This window comes from Microplitis mediator, chromosome 5 (genome assembly GCF_029852145.1).
Source record: "Microplitis mediator isolate UGA2020A chromosome 5, iyMicMedi2.1, whole genome shotgun sequence".
NCBI lineage: Eukaryota > Metazoa > Arthropoda > Insecta > Hymenoptera > Braconidae > Microplitis > Microplitis mediator.
The window spans coordinates 13098181-13123053 of NC_079973.1; the positions used below are offsets into that span (position 1 = coordinate 13098181).

General features: G+C 29.1%; 1 protein-coding gene across 3 annotated transcripts; it reads right to left on the minus strand.

Moving 5' to 3' along the window:
* Positions 1-419: 419 nt before the first annotated feature.
* Positions 420-21920, minus strand: LOC130667734 (PR domain zinc finger protein 1). Of its 3 annotated transcripts, none has more exons than XM_057469556.1 (8): positions 21364-21920; positions 9905-10075; positions 8098-8217; positions 6134-6259; positions 5796-5995; positions 3174-4939; positions 1939-2280; positions 420-753 (listed from the first exon to the last, which is right to left on the minus strand). In XM_057469556.1, the coding sequence occupies exons 2-8, from the start codon at positions 10067-10069 to the stop codon at positions 602-604; spliced, it is 2871 nt and encodes a 956-aa protein (XP_057325539.1). In that variant the 5' UTR covers positions 10070-10075; positions 21364-21920; the 3' UTR covers positions 420-601. The 3 variants fall into 3 exon arrangements, with proteins under 3 accessions (XP_057325539.1, XP_057325540.1, XP_057325541.1); XM_057469557.1 differs by lacking the exon at positions 21364-21920 and adding an exon at positions 10833-11569; XM_057469558.1 differs by lacking the exon at positions 21364-21920 and adding an exon at positions 10340-10468.
* Positions 21921-24873: the final 2953 nt, after the last annotated feature.

The following is a 24873-nucleotide window of genomic DNA, read 5'->3' on the forward strand; positions in this document are numbered from 1 at the left end:
AGTCGTGTCGTCACTGGTTTTTTTTTATATTCCCCATCTTCTCACCCTTTCTTATATTTTTAATTCAAGTATTTTAAAACCTTTTAATTATTTACTTCTTATCTTCTTCTTTTTTTGGATTCTTTTTTTTTAAATTTAACAATTTTTAAATATTGGCGGGTGCCGACAAAATCCGCCAATTGGAGATAATTAAGTACTCTAATGTACAAAATTTATATTATAAACAACGCAAGAAATATATTTTATCGAATTATGTGGACATATATTTATATAAATATTGAATTTAAAATAATTATAGTAAAAAAATTATTTAGCAACTTTAAAAATATATAATGAAGGAAGCATTGGTGTTTTTTCTTTTATTTAAATTGATTATATATATATATATATATATATATATATATATATATATATATATATATATATATATTATATATATATAAAAATGTTTAAATATCCATAAATTCGAAAATTTTTCTTGCGTTAGCGCATAAGACTCGAAGTAATTATCACCGATTGTGCAGATCCGAAGCCATAGGGTCCCATGGTTGTGTCCAATTATCATATTGGACTACTTGGAGCTTTTAGATAAATTTATCTCTTAAGTACATTCAATAATATGTGGTTGAGAGCTTTCTATAACACTCGGTCGACCCACTGAATTGTCCAGATTGTGCAACGACGTTGAATGTGCACTATTACGCCTTTCATAATTTTCTATGTGCTCTAACTCACAGTCTTTTTGCATATTACCTACAAAAAAAAAAAAGAATATTTATATATAAATATATCCTAAACTATAGATCAGGGTTGCAAAGCGCATTAAATTTATAATTGCATTAGTGCTTCAATTAATTTTTTTTTTATATTTCATAATCCAAAAACAAATTAAAAATGGTTTTTCAATTCTTAATTCAATATCTTTGAATTAAAAATAATTTTTTAATTTTTAATCCAAAATTTTTGAATTAAAAATTAAATTTCAAATTTTCAATTCGTAAAGTAGCGTTAAAATGTAATGGCTTGGTTTTTAAATCTACGTTTTCAAATAAAACATTAAATAAAAAATTTAAATTCGGAAAACCAGATTAAAAAATTACTTTCTAATCTCTAATTCTATATTTGAAAAGTAAATCAAAAATTTTAATTAGCCATAGCTAAAGGGGATTAAAAAATTACATTCTGTTTTTTAATTTTCTATTTTCGAATCAAAAATTAAATAAAAAATTTTTAATTCCGAACATCGGATTAGTGTTGTTTTAATTTTAAATTCTCTGTTTACACTGAAAATTATTTAAAAAATTTAATTCTTAAATGTTTCAACTATGAATGATCTTTTTGTTTCAAATTCTATTATATCTGACGATTAAGAGTAAGTTTCAAAATTTTTAAACTTGAAGATCAAATAAAACAGTATTCTTTCCTGTTATAGGTGCTGTCAAATTTTTTGTCTTGATTACTTATCTGATTGCGTACCGTATGTGAATTAAAAAGTAATTTCCAATTTTTGATCCCACGCGTTTGAATTAACAAGTAATTTTTTAATTTTTAACCCCACGTGCCTGAATTAGAATTAATTTTTGAAATTTTAAACCCACGTGTTAATTCAAAAACTTATTTTTCAATTTCACTTGTCTGATTAAAAATTAGTTTTTCGATTTTTTATTCCATGTGTGTACTTTTAAATTAATTTTTCAATTTTGAATCCCTCGTGCAGAATTAAATATTAATTATTAAATTTTGAATCCCACGTCTCTGAATTAAAATTAATTTTTTAATATTTAATCTCACGTTTCTGAATTAAAAATTAATTTCGTAATTTTGATCGATATAATTTTAATTACGGATTAAAAATTTAATTTTTAATTGCAAATATTCTCATCAAAGAATTCGCCACCCTGCTATAGATATAAAAACTGAAAATAAAATTTATCTTACCAACATTAACATCAGGTCCATATTCATAATAAGTGGGAGAACCAACAGCAGCAGCTAGAGCAAGTTCGTCCTCGATATTGTTTGGCCTGCAGCTGGTGGTTTTCCAATGGGTCCTGAGACCACTAGCACTTATATATTTTTTATCGCAACCCTGACACGTGTAAGGTCTTTCATTGGTATGCAGTCGTTTGTGCAGCTTAAGATGAACAAACTGGGTAAATTTTGCTGGACAAAGGTCACAAGCGTACGGCTTCTGGCCAGAGTGCAGTCTTAGGTGGGTCTTGAGATTCGAAGTTGAGCTAAACCTCTTCTGACATATTTCACATTGATGAGGTTTTTCGCCTGATTTAATAAATAAAATAATTAATAAAACATAAATTTAATTTATAAATTTAACAGGGTCGCCACGAACCGGGAAATATAATGGAAATGTCAGGGAATTTTGAAAAGTATCCGGGAATTAAATTGTAACAATTCAAAATTCAAAAAATTTCAAATTTTAAAGTGATTTTCAACAGATTGTAACTCGAAAGAAAATTGTCATACGACAAAAACAAAAAAGGCAAATTGTAGCTTCACGTGTCTAGTTTTCTGATCTGGTCTTTAAATGTTTTTATCATGTGCGGTTCCGGAGTAATCCTAAGAAAACTATCGAAAAAGAAATTTACCAAATTTTTGCTCGTCTTAAAAACGGTCTTCGAGCTTCGATAAATTTTTTTCGATAATTATGATTTATTTTTTATTGCTCCGGAACCGTGCATAATAACAAAATTTAAAGACCCAGATCAGAAAACTAGACACTTGAAACTACAGTTTGACTTTTTGTTTTTATTGTACGACCATTTTCCTTCGAGTTACAAACTGTTGAAAATTACTAAAAAATTCGAAATTTTTTACATATTCCTTAATTTTTGCAACTAGTGTATTTTGAATTTATTTAAATTATAAAATTTCTTATTAAATATTTTAACTTATACATTTTTACCATCGAATAATCAAAAGTAGGCAATATTGATTTATTTTATTGCCATTTTTTATGGTTTCTCTTATGATTTAATTATCAAATTTAATTATTAAAAATGAAAATATAATAAAAACTTTGAATATCTAAATGATACAAATAAAATTTCTAAATCAGGGAAAAATGTGAAAAACTTTACTGGAAAACCGGGAAATATCAGGGAATTTTGAAATCATTTCTTCGTGGCCACCCTGTTTAAAAAAAAAATAATTACCTGTGTGCACCAAATGATGCTTTTGTAAATGTGCGAGCTGAGTAAAGCTTTTGGTACAAACATTACATTTAAATGGTCTTTCTCCTGAGTGTGTTCGTAAATGAACTTTAAGATTTGACAGTTGTCCGAAAGTTTTACAGCAAACATTGCACTCGTAATGCATTTTCCCGTCTTTTTTTTTAAGCGGATAAGGCAGAGACCGATATCCTCTAGAGCCTTGAGAATTAGGACTGAGCGAACCGCTCTGAGAGCAAGCGTGATCATCCGGAGACAGAGAACTCGCCGGTGAGTATCTATTGAGCGAAGAAGAATTTGTGTGGATCGTTAGACCAGGATGATGGCCCAAGTGGAGGTTGTGGGTACCAGCAAATAAATTTGCTTGGTTATCGATTTGCATCGTAGACGAAGTAGGCAGCTGATGACCATTTGGTTCATGTCTTCTGCTGTCATTTCTTTCATAAATAATATTACTAGAGGGTGTTGGTGAATAAGCCGAACAATTTATTGACAGTGGCGCGATATGCTGATGCGCTGTACTGTTTTGATGATATAATCCGTATGGATATGATGGTGACTGTATTGGTGACAATGGTGACACACTTGGATTATTTATCGGCGTTGAATAATTTGACTCAATATGGGGAGCACTTGAGCTGGAATACATTATCGTTGATGGTCCTAGAGATGGTGATGGTGTCGTTGATGCAGTTGTCGTAGTAGGTGATGGACTTCTTTTTCTTTTCCGTGATTTATTTTGACAACCGCCAGTGCTGTTTGTTGCAGGATGAAGGACACTTGTCGTTGATGTTAAGACCGTACTGGAATGAATATTACCACTGACTGAGTGAATGTTGGAGTTGCAAGGATGAAGAAGATTTCCCGTACTTGAGTGCGGGTTAACTGAACTTTGAAGCATAGGTACATTGCAAGTTGAATTAACCGACGAACTGGTACACTCTGTCTGTACAGGTAAATTCGAACTTGAATCTGGACTACAGGGCAAAATATTACCGTATCTGTGTGATTTTTTGTACGAGTATGCCATTTCTGTCGGGCTTGAAGGTGGCGGGGTTACGGAATCTATATGAATTTGATTGTGATTTTGAGCTTGATGATGATTACTATGAACTTGATGTATATTAGTGTTGTTATTATTATCAGTATTGTTTCTTAAAAGAATATTTTCTAGAATCGAACTACTTGGACTTGTCATACATGATGTCCGACCGGTCGTAGACATTGGAGGAGAATTACCTTTCACCTCCAGCTCGTAAAAAGCTTTAGATTTTTTTTCCATATCATCGTCTGTTGATGTAGAAATAATTGTTGCTTTTTGGATTATCGGGGATGCTGATTTCTGTGGTATTTCCGGTGTTACTGCACGAATTATTTCTTCTTTGTCTTTGATATCTTGATTTTTGCTTGACTGGAAGTTATTGTAAGTCTTGCTTATCTTTATCTTAACTTTTCTGTATTCATTTTTTATAACTACGGTGTCTTGTTTTATCACACTGTTGCCGTTTGATGACGGCGGCGGTGGTGGTGATGGTGGCGACGACGAGGATGTTGTTCTTGTGTTTTTACTGAAGTCAAGAACGTAGTTGTTCTCGGAGTCTGATTCGCTGCTCTCTTCATGAGGCGGCGTGAGAATCTCATCGTGATAACCGTTTGAATGATAACCCTCGTCGGATCTCACTGATCCTTCCGTTGGTGTCATTTGACACCGTCGCTCGTACACTACTGAGTCCTTCAAGGTTATCCTCTCGCTAATAAATTAAAAAAAATTTCATTCAGTTTTGTTATTTTATAAACCCTTTCTTATTTCGTATGAAAAAACAATATATGGTTAAAATATATAAAATCATATATGTTTGCAACAAAAAAATATATGATATATTTTATTGTATATTATAAAAAATCATATAGAAATTTTGGCCGATTTAATATAAAATTATGTACAGTAGTCAATATATGTATTTCATATATATAACTTATATGTTTTTTCTATTAAGCTATGTATACATTTACATTTACCTTATAATATATTGTATTGATATATTTTCTTTTGTATTCAAAAAATATAAAATTTTTATATGAAATGAAATATATGGTAGCGTATAATTTATACTAAATATGGCACCATATATTTTCATTGTTATATTTAAGCATATATTTTATTCGGTGTATGTATATATATGGGTATATATATTCGCATCAAATTAACTAATTTTGAAAATTTTAACTGCAATTTAAAGAGTACATTAAAATTTAGATCTCATTTAATTGGAGTTGGTCAAACGAATAAGAAACTTTTTTTTTTTCATACACAATATAAATATATATTTTTATGTATGATAAAAATATAGTTTTCGTATATGACAAGAATATATATTTTCATATATGATAAAAATATATTTTTTGTATATGATTGACATATATATTTTATATATGCTAAACATTTACGGACTCGTATATGATGAATATTATATTTTTTAATATAAAAAAAAAATATCAGAAAATATAGTTAAATTGGTCACATATACCTTCTGATATTTATCATATATTTTTACATATATTTTGACCATATATGTTATTTTCATACGGAATTATTTATATAATTACCTTAATGAAATTGACACATCTGATGATGTTGGTATTTCATTTGATGGTAATGCCGATTGTTGAACTTGCTGGCGTATTCGCTGAAGCATAAGCTCTCCCGTAAATGGATAATTTAATCTTTCTGCAAATTCTCGACAGTACCATACTAATAATTCTTGGTTCGGTAGAATTGGTTTTATTGTGTAAAAATAAATGTTCATCTGTAAAATAGAAAAAATTTTTCCATTAATTTTTGATAAATGAAAACTCTTTTTTCTTAATCAATCAATTACTAATTTTATTAACTGATTGATTGACATGTATATAAAAATGCATATAAAAATTTTTTTTAAACTTACTTTATATTGACAGGCTATCAAATTTTGTGACTCAGATGAGTACGCGGGATTTACATATCTCATCCAATTAGATTTTTGGATATCGTATCCGTCGATGTAGTAAAACAATTCATTGTCTTTATAAACCTGATGAATATAAAAAAATAATATTTATAATAAATTACGTATTAAAAAAAAAATCTTTAAATTTATCAATAAATTAAGATTGATATAAATTCTCAACACTAAGTTTTGAAACCTGTTTTGCCATTAACAGGCTTCGTTAACTTTTTTATTTATTTCTATCATCCTCTCGGATTTTAAATCGTTATTACTTCACACTCATATTACGACAATATAAAGCGAAACTACTGGGGTGATTTTATTTTGTATGGCTTTGTATTTATTACACTGTGCTACCAATTGATATTTATTTAAATCTCACATTACAAATATGTAAACATTTACCTTTATCAAATTCATAATTTTTTTTTTTGTTTAACGTTTAATGTTACGTCCGATTAATTTAAAAATTTTTGTTTAATTCATAAAATTTTAAAAGATACAATGAGCCACGTGAACATCAAAATATATTAAGGAAAATCTTAGTGGGGAGAATAATGCCTGCGTCGACAAAGGTGACAATTATAGAGGGGCAGATAAGAAAATTTTGGGCCCGAAGAACAAAGAAAAGTCTCCTGACACGTGGCCCCATCGGGAAGATAACCAACAAGGAAAAAAAAAAAGTCTCGCGCTCTTCTGGCTGCATTCATCAAGTTGCGAACAAGTTATTTTACAATGAAGAAAAAGAAAAAGAAAAGTGCTAGTATATATTAAACTAGTATAAGTAGGGGAGAGGGGGGCAGAGTGGGCCCCTTAAGGAAAATAATTATATCATTCATTTTTTTTCGCATTTACTTCTTTTTAGACCCTTGATACTTATTTTCACTTCATTATGCTGCGTTCATTAAAATTGAAAAATCGAAAATTAGGGGCAAAGTGGGCCCTCAAAAAAAATTTGGGATTTGATATTTTTTATTCTTTACACGTGTGATATTTGCAAATAACTATGAAACAATTGTATTTTAATAATATAAAAGTCATTTTAATAGTCTGCTGCGATATAACTTCAAAACGTAATTTTATTATCTTTAACTTTCTTAATGAATTATATTTAATAAACAGTTTCTGGTGGTCTATTTTAACCCTCATTATATAAGAAATTTCAATAAGCTTATTATCTGTCCGAAGTTATTGGCGTATAGAAAATTTTGAGAGGCCCACTTTGCCCCCCAAATTTTTTGAAGCTTTGAAAATTTTAAGGGACCTACTTTGCCCCCTCTTCTCCTACTTAATTTGAAGTTCATCAAGTATTTACACAGGAAAACAGGTATAGCAAAATAATTAAAATATTAAATAAAATTTTGAAATGTTCAGTTTAGTAACATCCGATTAATAAAATTAAAATTCAAACACGTGTAATTAAAAATTTAAATTTTAAATAAAAATAAAAAGTGTTCAGTTCAGTAATCTCAGAATTATAATAAAATTAAAATTCGAGTACGTGTACTGTAAAATTAAAAATACTAATATGTTATTTTCATTATAATTTTGAATTTGTAAATTAGAGTCGGCTGATTAGCCACCTAATACTTTTATTATTAATTATGAAGAACTGATTTAAATAACGTACCGAAAAATTGTAAAACTAAAAATGATCTAGTACTTATCTCAAACAGTGTTATCAGAGAATAATCTCTCCATCTCAACAATTTTGTAATTGAGTTGGCAATATAGAAATTATAATTTACACATCGTTTAATTAATTTAAAAATACACCTATTCTCCTTAATATAAGATCTCTGGGGTTCCCGGTCTATATATATAGGCTTCGGCTTGGGCCAAATACCCACAAACATTCGTTTCTGTCAATTCTTGACATAACATTTATGTTAAATAATTATTAATTTAAATTAAGAACTTACCCTCCAAAAGTACTTTCGATTGGCGTCGACTGGTACAGAATCTTTAGTATATTGCTGGCCAACTAAGGGTCCAAATCGAGTTCCCTTGGGGATATAACTCGTACTCCAAACACCCAAAACCTAAATCCACAAAAAAAAAAAAATTATTTAGTATTTGATCCATTCATTAATTAATTGAATTATTTTTGTTTCATTCAAATATAAAAAGAAAGAGAACAAAATTAAATCAAGATCGTGACAGTTTTTATGAATTAAAAACCGTGTTTCTATTTTAACAATGCACTCGATTTCAAAGGTCAACTGAAATAATTAATTTATCAAGGTAATGCATAGTCGGTTATTAGATAAAAGCTACTAAAAATAATCCCAAGATTATACTCTCTACACACATTATAAATTCATTATTTAATGTATGTCGATGTAACTTAAAAAAAATCAAATGACATTTGACCTTTTTCGTTTAATATCGAACTTGTTCAATATTTCATTCAATTATTTATTATTTCTTTCTATAAATACTTTGTAGTTTGAAGTTTAGTATCAATAAGTTCAATTGTTAATGTATCACTTTGTTTATTATATGAAAACATATATACTATACGTGAACTCTTTTTTTTTTAACGAGATTAAAAATTAATTTGTTTTTCTTTTTTTAATTAGAGAGCCTTATCAATCTGTTATTGATTAGTAAAAATGATTAGCATTTTTTTATGTTTGATTGACGTTTTTTTGTAATTTTCAGGTAAATCTTAATTTTTATAAAACGGAAAAAAAAATACTTTTATTTTATAATTTATTTGAGCTCATTGAGCCGTGAAAAAAAAAGTATTGAAACGTTATTATAGATTTGTCATTGAAATTGAAGTATTTAAGAGAGACCACTGTGCGACCGCCTGAAAAAACGATGATTTTTGGGAATTTTTTTAAAGAAAACTACTGCATGGAATGTTTTAATGTTTTAAGGATATATTTGTGGATATATAATAAATACAAGATAAAATTTTTTGACGAAAAAATTCAAAATTCAGCAAGTTATTCACAATCTCCCAACGCTCAAAAAAAAGTTCCTCCCGCTGCAGTGACCTTCACAGTACCGGAAATCAAAAAAACCAAAAAGTTTATTAAACTAAAAGGTATTTTTCGTACCATGACCCCGGGCTAAGAAAAAATTGAAACTTAACAAAATGGCGGAGTTGTTAAAAAAAATTTCAAATTTTGCGCGAAAATTTGATGATTTTTGGCCTGTCAAAATTACATTTTTGATTCGATCGAAAAACTGAAGGTTTATGGTACATGAAAAAATATACAAAAAAAATTGCAATTCAAATCAAGTCGATCGGATGATTTGTCTTCGAGTTATAGATGCAGTAATTTTGAAAAATATATTTTTGAGAACCGATAAGTGGCTGCTCTTTAAATGGCTGTAACTCTAAATAAATATTCGAGGCATGGACTAGAAATTGTAGTGTTATTTTTGAAGGTATAGACTTTCGAAATATGCAAAAAAAAAATGAATTGATTTTTCAAAATTTTATACTAGTGGTCTTCCTTAAATCAATAAAAAATAAACTGCAAAATAAAAATGATTTTTTTTTTAATTTTAAGGGATTGAGTGTCATGCCTCAGACAAATAAAAATTTTTTTGTGAAAACAATTTTTGATATTTTAAAAATAGATACAAAAAATTGTATCCGGAGCTTAAAATGTTAATTAATAAAGAACATATTAATATGATGACTTAAAAAATATATTATCATAACTGTTATTAATTAAAAAATATTATTTAAAAATAAAAATAAATACGTACATCATTAAGTGCTTGAGATTGCTTTAGAACAAGATTTCTCGGTAATGATGCCTCCGCCCGATTTGACTCGTTCGCCGACGTCGAGACATCCGGTACCAAGTAAACCGCGTGTAGTTCAAACTCCTCCTCCCTAAGGGTCGCGTGATCCCACTCGCTAGCCTCCATTGTTCACTGTGACAGATATTGAAAATGGTTTTTCATTAATAACATCATCAATTACCTTAATATTTATAGTTTATCGATAAATTGGTAAATTTTTAAATTCATCCGCTCAACATTTTGACATTTCAATTCAAACCATCGACTATTAAATTCAAATTATTGCAGTGTCTTTCATAACATCATATAATTTTAATAATGTTATTAATAATTGCAGTACATATATATATATATATATATATATATATATATATATATAGTTTATTGAAATAGTACCTTCTGTTACAATCCTCATATGTAACAAAATTATTTAAATAAAATTATGATAAAAAAAATTTAAGCTGCGAAAAAATCTCGGCAGTTGTTAACTTTAACGATTTTTGATTTAAAAAAAAAAAAAAAATTCATTAGTTTATTAATTTTTGATTGAAAGTGAATGGGAATTTTTTTTTTCTTTTAATTTTTCTTCTAGTAATCGAGAGAAACGATTTTTATAAATGAACAAAGAAAAAAAAATAGATGACGTCGTTGCACTGAGCTTGCACGCTTTAACACCGCGAAAGTGAAACCCGTCCATGCATTGATCGACTGCAAGCGAGAGGACAGAGAGGAGGGTTGAGGTAATGTGGGCGGCAGGGGCTAAAGAGAATATAAACCCAGAATCATCCTCGACAAAAATACCTTTCCATTTTTGGATTTAAATCGACTATCGACGTTTATATTTTTACCCATAGTTATAATTATTCTCTAATATAATTAATATACGTACACTTATTGTTTTTTTTTTTCAAATTACTCGGCAATTAAATTCCAATTATTTAAAATTTAATAATTTTAAATCAAATAGTCTCTTTTTTTGTTTAGCGTTTTAGTTTATGTAATCCTGTGGTTTTTTAAAGAAATTTCATCAGTCATGATTACAATTTTTAATTTCTTTACATTATAAACACTGTTTAGTTTTTTTATATGATTAATAATTATCTTAAACATTTACGAATAAAATAAAATGTAGTTGCCAATCGATCGTTGATGTGTTACGACACGTTTTCAAGAACCTTTATCGATTATCAGGACATCGGTGAGCCTTCATAGGCTTGGAGAACGCGCCTACCAATCACTATATATTTTTTTTTATTTATTTAATGTTTCAATTATTATTTTTTTCTTTATCAAGAATAAACACTGTTCAAGTAATCAGTCTTATTCATTTTCGATGTTGGAAATTAAAATTTAAAAAAGTATTATTTTTTGTGCGAGTCGTTGTTAAGGAAGATCAGTTTAATGTATTTATTATTTTTATATTTTTGTATTGATATTTGTTTCAAGTTCAAATTTATTTATTAATTATTTTTATTTTTTTTTAAATTAAATAGTTTATTGATTTTTTTTTATCGTCATCCGCACTTTTGATTTTTGGGAGTCGCCCATTCAAAAACTCTTAGTGTCATTTAAAAAAAAATCTCAAAGATTTTCCAAGTTCCCTTTCTCTTTTTACATCGCGCATGTCCTTCCTACATTGGGCCACATAAATACACTTACACTGCAGCTCAATGTTTAATGAAAAAAAAAAAAAAAAAAAAAAAAAAATTTATGTTTTACTAAAAAAACTAAAATTTATTTGTTAATTTTTTTAAAATCACTTGTTAAAAAAAAAAAAATTTTGTTAACGATCATACATTTACACTAGTTTTTTAAACAAACTAATAGAGTTACTTATTACCGACACTTAAATAAATATTTCGTAATTTTATAAATTATCGTTTATTTATTTTACTAAAAGATGAGGGTGAAAATGATTTAAAAAATATTTTAAGTTCGTCTTTGATTTAAATTTAAAAACCAGGAAATTTTCACACCACAAATGGAAAATTTTTTTGTCAACTCGCGAAGCTCGTTGCGACGAGGGTTTCGCTGATGGCACAGTGTGGAACTCGGGTAGACCTGACCTAGCCCAACACGAGTCGGCTTGGCTCGCCTAAGTTGGTATTGGCTGGTGGCGCATGTACAAGTTTTATATATATATTTACTACTATAGATATATGGCTGCAACGAGAGGCAGCACCAGCAAAACCCATAGTAGCCGAAGCTCTGGTGCATTTCTCTCCTGCGCTTTCAATCGACCCGCTGCCAAGAGCGCCCTCTCCCTCTTTACCTTTTATTACTCCCCCGTCAGCCACCCTCTCACAATCCCTCTCATTTTCACATCAATATCACTCTCTTTCGATTTTCATCCCCTCGTAATTCTTCGATCATACTTTATATTATTTTCCATTTCCTTAGAGATTTTTTTTTTCTTTTACTTCAAAAGAAATCTATTGTTACATATTATTTTTTTATGCTTTATACCTTTATTAATTTTTACTAAATTGACAGCATGGATTTTTTTCTTCTTTGTCCTGTTACTTTCGCTGTGCGTCCAGACATCAAAGTCAAATAAGTGACAGTAATAGTTACGGTAGAGGGTAAAACCCTTTATAAAGTTCAACGTTATTTATAAAAAAAATTTTATTTATTGAAAAATAATAAATTTACTCATCGATAACACACGATTAAATTTATTTATAAATTAATTTGAATTAATTGAATATTCGTTATAGAAATCCTTTAAAAGTACCGGTGTTTTAGCATGAGGTCAATGAACTTTGCGAATTCGAGAAGGCTCAGGAATGCAGACACCAGCCATCTCTCATTCATAATTCACAATATAGTTTATAATTTATTATATATATATATATTGGAATAAGGTTATTGATGATTGTCATTAAAAAAAAAATTAATAATGATAGTAGATTTGAAAAATTAATGGTATTATTGAATGAAAATTTCACTTTTCCAAGTATTTTCTTGTGTTCACTTGAACGATCTCGCCCGTGTGAGTGAGCGACTAGCGAAGAATTTCCGCGTGAATCGGCGACGACTACTAACCCAGATACGTCTTCAGGTCGTCGATCTCGAGACTTCTCGAAGAAGTTTACTCCATGTGTACCAGATAACATTTCTATGATCGTTTTTACACTCTCATAAGTCCCAATGACGGCTCACATCAATTTAGTATATATGTGTACATATTTTTTTGTCGGGTAATTCAAATTCATATATCATCGAGCATATAATATATATCAATAATACATATCAATGTATTTATAGTTTTTTTTTATAATTAAATTTAATTAATTGTTACAATATCCATGAAGGGAAATGTAACGTGTATATAAATATGAAATAAAGATTTAATAGTACATATATATAACTGGATAAATTCTCATCGAGTTCATTGTACCTTGATCACATTCACAAGAAATCTCCCGTAATCGGTGTTGTAGGCGATCGTGGGCAAATGTAAACCGGAAAAGTAACGAGTAAGTGAATTAGCGAGTCTTCTTTCTTCTTCATAAATAAGTTTATATATATGTATATAAATATATAGTGTCTTCTCCCCTCTCAATTTCTTTCCTATATTTTACCACTACTATTTCTTAGTATAACCTCAAGTAAAGTACAAGTTCGTCATCAGGGCGTTCGTTCATTCTCTCTGCTGGTTATACTCGTCCGGTTGCGGGCTCAAAAGAAGGTCTCTGCCGGTCATTGTCCCACTTGATAATCACCTCACCATCTGGACTTGGACTTGGACCACAAGTATCATTTTAATCAATTCTATATAGATTTTCTACTTTTTATAAAATATATATTTTTTTTTTATATCAATACATAATAGATATACAATAAATTAATCCTTCACAAATGGATACATATATTTATTATTTTTTGGTCTATATATTCGCCAAATAGAGCTTAAATTTTTGACATAGACATTAACGCGGGAAATATCCGCGTGCGTATTGTGTATTAATGTCATCACATACATTATAAACAAAATTGAATCAATACGGTCTATAACGGGGAGGATTGTAACTGTACACACAATTTCCTACGTAATGTACAATAGTAATTCTTGATAGTTACATATAAAACCCACATGATCGACAAAGACATAACAGCCATAAAAACGAGTAAAATAAAGTAGAAAGACCAAGGAGACAATATATAAAAATAAAAGGATATATATTTATCCATATATTGAATACGGTAAAATTGTAACGTTACTTATGTCAATTTATACGACAATCTTACGTGTTTCGCGATTATCAGTGCATACCGATTGTCCTCTCTCTTTCTGTGCATGTCTATTTATTTATTTTATTCGTGATGCTAATTTTTTTTTTGTTTGATATAAAAAACAATATTTTTATCTATTTACTTTTATATTTATCCTATAAACATGTTCCTATGAATTCAAGTGAACATGACTTTAGCTTTGACCATGGGTACATACGCTCGGGTATGTAACGCGAACCGTTATATACCAGATACTATACAGAGTACCGTTTCAACTTTGCTGCTGTTGCTGCTGCTGCTGGTGCTGTTGTTATTGAGGGGAAAGGAATACACGAGACACCAGACTTGAATCGGTGGCCCGGCCAAAAGTAAAACCGAATTCATTTTCGGTCTCGTAAGACCGCAACGCCGGTTTAACACTCGAATTTTTAGTTATATGATACACAAAAAAGGTCAATGACTTTTACACAGAATTTAAAAAATTTAGAACCTTTTTTTTTAATTATCGCATAAACGTTTTAAATTTTTTTTTTTTTAATTTGTCAAATTTTTTTGATTTGAGGGTAAATATAATGATTATAATTATGATTAAAATAAAAAACTGGGCAAGTAAAAAATAAAGTAAGATGAGGATTGGATTCTTGGACCGCAGGACCTCGAATCCGCAAAACCGGAGGTTGAAAAAGTGGGGATAGTTCATTGAACTCGTGGCAGATTGGATTTAAGGATGATACGTTTTATACACGTGTCAGTATATCTTTCTAGAAGTTAAAAAATAAAAACTAGTATATATATACATATATATCTTTAGTGTTACTTAAAATTTATTAGTATGAGTATTATCTTATTTTTTTTTTTCCACTGTCTATCTCGCTCAAGTTTTTGTATCTCTTGTATACCTGCCTCCTGCTGTAAAGATCAATGTACTTTTTCTCGGGTGCGTCAAAGCCAAATTCTCTTTCTGGTTCTTCCTCTGTCTTTCTTTCTCTTTCTTCGTTTCTCTCTCAACAGGATCATCAGAGGACATTGAACTTTTTACTTGCTATCGACTGCGAATTATACCAACGTCCTCGGTTCCTCGTTTTCATTATCATTTTTTAGTGTATATGGAATGTCATTTACAGTTACACTTAACTCGTTTTTTTTTTTTTTTATTTACATATTTTTTAATTTTATTTCTTGTGTACTCGATTTAGCATAAATAATATGGGCGGTAGTTAAATAAAAAAAATATATAGGGAATGTAAAGAGTACATAAAGCGACGTATGTGTTAATTCTGACGTAGCGTAAGTAGTAACAGTCAACGAAGTGCGAAACATGAGTTGCGCTAAATTAACGTATGTATAAAATGACATGAGAAAAGTTTTTAGGATATGTCATATATATGAAGATACTTATGTACATATATAGTGTAAGAGGACGCGTGCGACAATACTAGTTGTTTATAGTGATGTGTATTATTTAGTAGAGTATAAGTTGTCGAGAAGTAAAGAGAAAGAGGTGGATAAAAAAGAAGGTAGTGAAGGCGTAGATATGCAAGAGCCGCTACATCATTTCGCTAACTTAATGCGGTACTCTCGCAACACGTAGCAAGTCCAAGCAAAGAGGTCTTTGAACTCGTGGCACTCTTGTGCTGCATAACCCATTTTGTAATAGCCCACTTTGTTTAACCGGCACGCGGCATCCTCACACGGCCTGAACTCCAAGCAAAACCCAGATACCTTTGTCGATATTGCAGCTTTACTTTACTTTGTTTCATTCTCTTATTATCCTTATTATTATTATTACACCAATGGATCCTCATCATTATTCTTTGACTTGCACCCCTTCTTTTTTTTATTTTGTGCAAAGAGAATACAAATTTTTAGCTTTTAATTTTTTTTTTTTTTATAATAAATGATAAAATTTTGGATGATCCTGAAGTTAGCCGATGTCTAATAATTTTTGGTTTTGTTTTCTCAACATAAATTATGAAAAAAAAAATATTTGAAAAAATTGCACCTATAGTTTTTTGAATTTTCTAAATGTGCATATTTTTAGTTTTTTTTGTCTCATTAATTTGTTTAAATAAAAATAAAAAAATTTTTGATCGTTTGTCAATTTCAGGATCATAAGTTAACAGACCATTGAGAATTTTCGGATTTCTTTTCCAACAAATCAATTAAAAATAGTAAAAAATAAAAATATGCACCTGCAGAAAATTTTAAAAACTAAAGGTGCAATTTTCTAAAATATTTTTTTTTTATAATTTATTATTTTTAAAAAAAATCAAAAAATTATCAGACCTCAGCTGACTTCAGTATCATAATTTTGGAACTAAACATTTTCTTGGAATTCAAAATTTTTCATAATAAAAAATTTCTTAGATCACTTGGTAATTTTGTAAAAAAATTTAATTTATGAAATTATGAAAAATAGATTTAAAAAAACTAGATAAATTTTTTTTTTTGTATTTTAATGTGTAAAGTAGGAAAGAGTTTTACCGGTTGAATTCACTCTGAGTGCATAGAAGATCGATACCGCACTTTCTAACCCAGTTAAAATCGCTGTCTCTCGCTTACACTTGATTCCTTTTTCTTACACTCTTTCCTTTTCCTAAACCATCTTTCTCATTGTAAAATCCGTTACTTCGTGATTTTTTTTTTATTAAAATTTCCAGAATCATTCACTTAAACAAATTTTTTTATTTATTTTCATTTCTCTTTAAATTGCATCCTTGATATACAGACAAGTGCATAAAGATTACAAATACCGATTTTTAGTTTTTTTTCTTTACAAACGATAAAAAAAAGTAATTAGGACCAATGATGTAATTAAAAAGAATAAATAATGATTATCAAAGGGTAAATGGCCTGTAGTATAGTTGCGAAAGAGATTGAATAATCGAATTTGTCGTTTCCGCATTGGAATTATACACTCTCAAGACGTCAATGTCAATGCCACAGTCGCCCTTTCACCTTATATAACGAATAAGTATACAAATATACCGTCTTGCAACGAGTGTTACAACTCAAATTCAACAAAATTATTCAACTTTTTTTTTTGATAAGATCTCAAGTCCAACAAAATATTTTATTTATAAAAATTTGATACTGAAGTTCGCCGACGTCTAATAGATTTGGATTTTTTTTAAAACGATAAATTGTAAAAAAAAAAATATTTTAAAAAATTGCACCTATAGTTTTTTTAATTTTCTACACATGTATTTTTTTAGATTTTAAATTTTTTTCTTTGATTCGTTGGAAATAAAACTGAAAATTTTTATCTGTGTTGATCATAAAAATTAAAAAGAATTTTTTTTTTGTTTCAGATACGATCAAATGCTGTCATCAAGATCCACCTGAAAAATGATTTCATGTTTGAAAGTAACATTTACATTATGTCTGTCGCTAGATGCATCCGACCCTCAGCGGACAAGGGTACGTAGAAAAAGAGAGAGCGAATGCAATCAAGAAAAAGAAACAAAGAGCAAAGCAAAGCAAGACATATGTGTGTGTATATATATATATATATATATATAAAGTGTACAGAGGGAATCTCACGGCTGACGGCTGGCCGTGACTTTACTCAACTCGTGCGGCACTCAGTGCAACGCGTCAATGTAGAACGGTCGTTGACTTAGCGGTTGCCTGTGCTACGTTAGTACTCGTGACCACCACTACCACTGCCACCATCGCTGCGTCAATTCTTTTACATTATCCTGTATAAATTCATATCATATATGTTTTTATATTTATTATATGTATAAATATTTTCAATTACTATATGTACGTCTATGTGCTGCACTTGCTATCCTACATATGAATTATATATTTTTTTTAAATAAATGACATAAATGTTTTTTATTTGCCTCAACTTTTAATGCTTTAAATAATTACTATTGTTTAAATATTTAAACATCTTTTTAAAAAAATTTTATTTAAATATTTTCACGCATGAAAATATGACACAAGTTCGCCGCCGTCTGAAAATTTTTGAATTTTTTTTAAAAATGACGGATTATAAAAAAAAAAGTATTTAAAAAATTGCATCTATAGTTTTTTAAATTTTCTGCATGTGCATATTTTTTTTTTTTTTCAATCGAGTTGTAAAAAAAAAATTCAAAAATTGGTAATTGTCTGCTAACTTCAGTATCATCATGAAAATACCATTTTTCTTACGAATTCTTGATAATTTTTTTTTTTTTTTGACATAATTTCATCGATATTAAAAAAAATGCGTCGGACGTATGTATATTTTTAAGCATTGCGCTATTACTCACATCGATAGTATTTAAGCAGTGATTCTGAAATTCACAATTTTAGAATTTTTTTTTAACAAATTAGTTACAAAAAAAAAAAAGGAACTAAAAAAAATGCACATGTAGGAAATTTAAAAAACTATAGATGCAATTTTTCCAAATATTTTTTTTTTATTATTTATCGTTTAAAAAAAATCCAAATGTTATTAGGCGCCGACCAACTTATGATATTGACGTCTAATAATTTTTGGATTTTTTAAAAAACGATAAATTCGGAAAAAAAAAAATATTTAAAAAAATTGCACTTGTAGTCTTTTAAATTTTCTGCATGTGCATATTTTTAGTTTTTTTTTTCTTCAAATTTAATTGTTCAAAAAAAATCAAAAAATTTTTCATTGTCTGTTAACTTCAGGATCGTGGCCAACTTCAGTGTCATTTTAAGCATTGAATGCAATTTATAAAAAAAAAAGTAGACAAAAATATGTAAGAAAGTAATTTAAGATTTTAATAAAAATATTAATTGTGATGTGATTATATTTCAAATTTTTAAAAATAAAAGATTAAGTTCGTTAAAAAAAATTGCATAAGAACTTATAAAATAATAAATTAAAAAATAATTAAGTGTAATAAAGATGAAATGTATTAAATACCGTGTAATATGGAATAAAAATGAAATAATATTTTGTGACGAGAAACACTGGTGTTCAATTTCCGCAGGGAAAATAGTGTATTACGGTACTTTAGCACTATCACTGCATTGCGCACTAATAGAATCTAAACTGGGGGCATAGACAATAAGTAAATAAATCAATGGTATAAATTATCATAAATTTAACCATGCAATTAACGATTAATGCCCTAATTTCAAGTTACATTTTATTATTTAATGTCATTTTTTACCAAAGCTAGAAAATTCATCACCTGAGATCCCTAATTAGTTGGTCTACTTGGATAAAAAATAAAAAAAACACCTAAACGAAAGATTTTGCCAAGAGAGAGAGAGCAGATCCTTTCAATTGGTGGCTCATCTAAAAAGTGCAATGACCGTTCCAATAAACCGACCCCCACCCGACTGTTTCTTGGCGATTGTTCGACCCTGGCGCTGTGGTTGTTAATGTCCTGCTACTAGTGTCATGACCACCCCCACCCTAAAATAAAGAGATAGTAATTTGTATCTTTCTAGTCAATTCCCGCGACACCAGAGATACCGTTATGTCACATTACGCTACACTAATACAAGTACCTGCAGTTCATTTATTGTCTGTATTGTTACTCGATCTTTTTTTCCGATAGTACCAACAGCATTAAACCATATTGTCATATTACAAACATCATTATTGATAATTCTTTTGAAAGAAGAGACAAAAACCGCGCATTTTTATGGCCAATAAATAAATTAACAAGCAAAGTTCAACGTACCATTAAGGAACAACCAGCTTAAATACAAGCATATGGGATATTGAATTCATTTATTTTTAAATAAATTAATATCCGGATCGAACAATAGTGGCCTTCGGATTTCCGTCTCATCCTTGTCCGTTATTTCATTCGAAGGCCCTTTCATTTTCTTATTCTTCGCGCTCCTTTTACACAACACAGATATACTATTACGTACACCACTATATATACTATTGAAAAAAAAAAAACGATGTGAGCTGAGAGTGAGACTATTTCTTTTAAATTTTTTACCATGCAGTAACAGCATTTTTTTTATCTCTTTTTTTCTTATTCCGACAAAATCCCGTTGTATGCTGGAGCATAGAACTCTTCTTGTTGATGCTTACCTTTTTCAAGTTCCGTTCAAGCAAAGCAGTTCCCCAATGAATCTACCAAATGGCGCACGGGTGCTTCCTCCATTTACTTTTTTATTTTTTTGTCTTCTCCCTTTTCTTCATGTCTACTTTTTTATTCCTCTTTAAGAGCAACGGTACTCTGTTATATCATATTAGGAAATACATTCGTAGATTTAACGGTCTTATGTTTTCTTTGGAGAATTACGTATGTTTTAGTCAATTGTTCTTTCGTTTACTATTATAATTACCATTAATCTACTCATTACAAGTTGTAACTTTACGGATTTAAATAATTGTCTACATTAACCTTGAGGATTCTTGACTGTTATAATGGTTTTATAATAAAGTTAACATATAAGTAAAAGTGAATTACACAAGCAACGAATTTATAATGATCTAATGTAGCAAATCAAGTCTTTATGCAATTTTTTTAAGATTTTTTTTTACATATATTATGTTATGTTATATAGATATGCCTATACATATATATATATATTTCGTAACCAGCCTCTTCACAAAGTAAATTTCATTGCGAATTACGAAATAAAAAATATGGTCGTAGATTAATTTGAAAGAGTCCTTGGGTTTGAATGAAGGCCAACAAAATCTTTGCCAACATGTATAGGTAAATTTCAACATATATCATGTCGTAAATTATAATAATGATGATAATAAAAAAAAATCAGATCCTTTGGATAGACCCTATAGAATCTAAGGCTTACAGATTGCCAAATAAAAAAATTTTTTTTAGGTAATAGACTCTCGACACTTTCGATATCTTGGCCTTCAAGAGCTGAGCTTAGCAATAGCTAAAGCGCCTTTTTTATGATGACCTTGGATGTGCGAACACGCCGGCAAAAAGTGACGGAAGAGTCGACCGTAGGTTAGGTACTTTCTTACTCACTAGCTTCTACTATTATAAATTAAACGAGTGAAGAAATATTTTAAATTTTTAAAAATCCCACCGAAATCAGTGACTTGCTTTTTTTTGAAAATTTTAAATTTTCGCGGGAAATTTAAAATACTCCAATATTACATACAAGTAACATCGGTATAAAAACTTTTTTTTTTGACCGCGAAATTCAAATAAATTATTAGTTTAAATTTAAACATCTTAGTTTTTAAATTTAGTATTTAAAAATTAGCTTACCTTAGTCTGACGTACGAATGATTAATGAGTGTTTTAAAAAAACCTTAAGCCAATTGTCATGTCTATTTTCCCATGAAAATCTTCAATAAGGTGCAAAAGTATATTGTTTTTGTCGCTTAATCCAAAAAATAAATTTTTTAAATCAACACAAAGTCTTATCCGTAAGAGTTTTGTCTTCTCTTTAAGTAACAACAAGTATATTTATACAAAACACTTCCACCAAAAGTTACATTAAAAAAATATATATATATTTATATAAACATCTATTTTGTTTTACTTTTCACTCTTCGCGTTCATCACAACCCCCCATTTAATGTGTCACATAAATTGAATAAATATAAAAAAATAAATAATTGGTATATATTTTGTACATTAAATTATTTAAATAAAGTATTAAAAATAATAAAAATTGTGTAACGATACAAACAAAATAAAAAAATGATAAATAACAAATTTAAAAAATAGTCTTTAGACACTTTGTTGAGGGGAATCACCTCAATGTGGTCGACGTCCTTAATGAACGGTTGTTTCGTACAAGCCGCGTGGTACGTACTGAAGCTCAGAAGGTGAATATAGGTATAGGAAGGCCAGAAGCGCACAACGTCAGTGGTGATGGCGATGGCGATGGCGGCAGGGACGAAGAAAAGGAAGGAGGCATTACACCTCGAAGGCTGTTCTACGGCCACGGTGACTTCTCCCTTTACTTATTCTTCTTCTTCTTCTTTTTCTTCTTTGTCGTCTTCTTCTATTCGTATCGTCCTCTCTTCACATTACATTACATTAACCACTTTGCTTTCGTTCTCTTCGCCACACCAACCCAAGCTATATCACACATAGTCTTCCTCCTTCTTTACTTTTAGTAATAGTGTTGATAATGTGTGTACAACAACACCATACCACTATCCACACAACATATAACACACATATACACCTACATACATCTTTATATCGAAATACATCCATAGACACACCATTATATGGACATATCTTACACACATTTGAAGCAAAGCGCCTTCGTTCGGTCTCGGCATTCTCGTGACTATCATCGGAAAATTCACTGGTGCAGGATACCTGGTACCAAGTATAAGCCGAGAGTATATATAAACTCGTGGGGACCCTGATTCCTTCGTTCCTGCGATGTAATGCTCTAAGTTGCTATGCTTCATGTACGACCAACCAGGAACAACGGTACTTCAAGCTCTTCCGTCTTGGCTCAACAATACACACAATACAATATACAGATACATTGCTGATGGTTACTGACCTCCGAAAATACTTACTGTAACTTTTACCCTCTTTCTATGTTTACTTATACATATATATTATAAAGAGATATTTGAATTATCTTGTGTTACATCGACACGTATATGAACGCATGGATGGTACACCATAAACTCACGTATGAGACTCGATTTCGTTTGAGATTTTTTTTGTAGACTAAAAAGGACGTAGGGTTAAATTTATAAAACATTCAAATTATTCAAAGATATTTAAATTTAAAATCTTCATATTTGTACACAGAAAAAAATAATTTCTTGGCGCAAGAAATTTTTTGTGTCATAAACTGAAAACAAAAATTTTCTTAAGACAAGAAAAAATTTCTCGGTTCAAAAAATTTTTTCTTGCTCTAAAAAAATTTACTCTCGCTCCAAGAAATTTTAAGTTTTCAATTTATAATTCGAAAAATTTTTTTGGGACAAATAAAAATTTCTTGCACTAAGAAATCCTTTTTTTCTGTGTATATATAAAATTTAAAAAAAGATGGAAAATTAATAACTAATTTTTTTATTGAGAATTGATATTTTTGAAATGTAAATTTTTGTTTTAATTGATTAATTTTCTTTATGAGAAAATTTAAATATGATGCAATGAGAAATAAAAATTATTCACGTATGATTGATAAATTAAAAGTGACTAACATTAAGTAAGATTACTTTCATTTGATTCGGTCAACGCTCCCAAAAAATTTCTTACCAAGTCACAAATTCCATAAGTCATAAGTAAAAGTTTATTTTATTCATATTATTAAAATGGTTTTTATTTTCATTTATTAGTTATACAGTATATATAAATATGTAATAAGCTATTTATTTATACAAACAATTATTGATTTTATTTGTGACATAATCCTCATTTGACGTTATCTCGTGACATTGGCGATTTACTATCGTTACGAGACATGTTTGGCATGAATCACTCATGACCCATGCACGCACACTTTGTTTATAAGATAACTCTGTAATTAATATAAACTTGCTTGCTCGCCTTTGCAGCTATTATAGTCTCTTATATTAACAGTGTATGATGAATACGTTTATTTATTTAGCAAAAGCTACTTTGCAATAAACTTCATTTCTGAATCAATTTTTCTTTTATAAATTCTTTTAGCATTCGTTTAAAACAATATAATCTGTCTTATTTTTTTAAACATTCAGGAAGTTTATTATAATTAGGGACAAGATTTTTGCCTTTAATTTTGAAATGAATAGTTTAAATTTTTTATATTACGGGGAAAATATTGGTCTTATAAAAAAAGTTTTTGAACAAAAGTTGTAGGAAATTTAATTTTCTAAAAAAAATGTTTCTTATGATTTTCTTATACGATCAATATTTTCATCGTAATTCAAAAATTAAGATTCATAATGAATGATTCAAATTGTGTTAATTATGAAAATCTTAATTTTGAAATTACGGCTTTATTATTAGTCCTAAGAAAAAATTATAACAGACATTTTTTTTATAAAATTAAATTTCCTACAACTTTTGTTTGAAAACTTTTCCAATAAGACCAATGTTTTACCCGTAATATCTAAAATTTCAAACCATTAATTATTAATTGTTATTTTTAAATTGACGCGAAAATCCCGGCCCTAATTATAATATTTAAAACCACATGGTAAAAAATGAACTATATAAATTGAGAATGACAGGTAATATAATGATAAAGTAATCAGTAAATACTATCATTCTAAATAGTAATTTTTTCATTTATGATTAAAACGTAAATAATTACAGGACAAGTACGAAAATTTATTATCTATGCAAGAAAAATTACTCTCTTAAAATGAATCAGTAAAAATTACTGCAAATCAGTGAATATTCACTGCGAATCAGTCCCAAGTATATCACTGGTTGAATTAGTGATATACTTGGGACTATTTGTGCAATGAATATTCACTGATTGGACTACTTTTCATTGATTTATTTTAGGAGAGTACTATTTGAACTTTGAAAATCGTAACTGATACTTAGAAAATTGACGACACGTGTTATAAAATTTATTATTTGGAATGTTAAAATCCCCCATATTGACTCCTGGGTTCCGGGTTGTAATTTCAAATGCTAATTTTTAAAGTTTATTTTTTTCCGTGCATCGTAAGTTAAACAATTCTCTGCAGCGTGAGTTCTCGTATGCAAGATATTAATTAATAGTCAATTTCGAGTATTATACCAGTGCTTGCCCGAGTCAAAAAACAAATTTGGATTTAAGTCTCGAAGTTCTCAATGAGG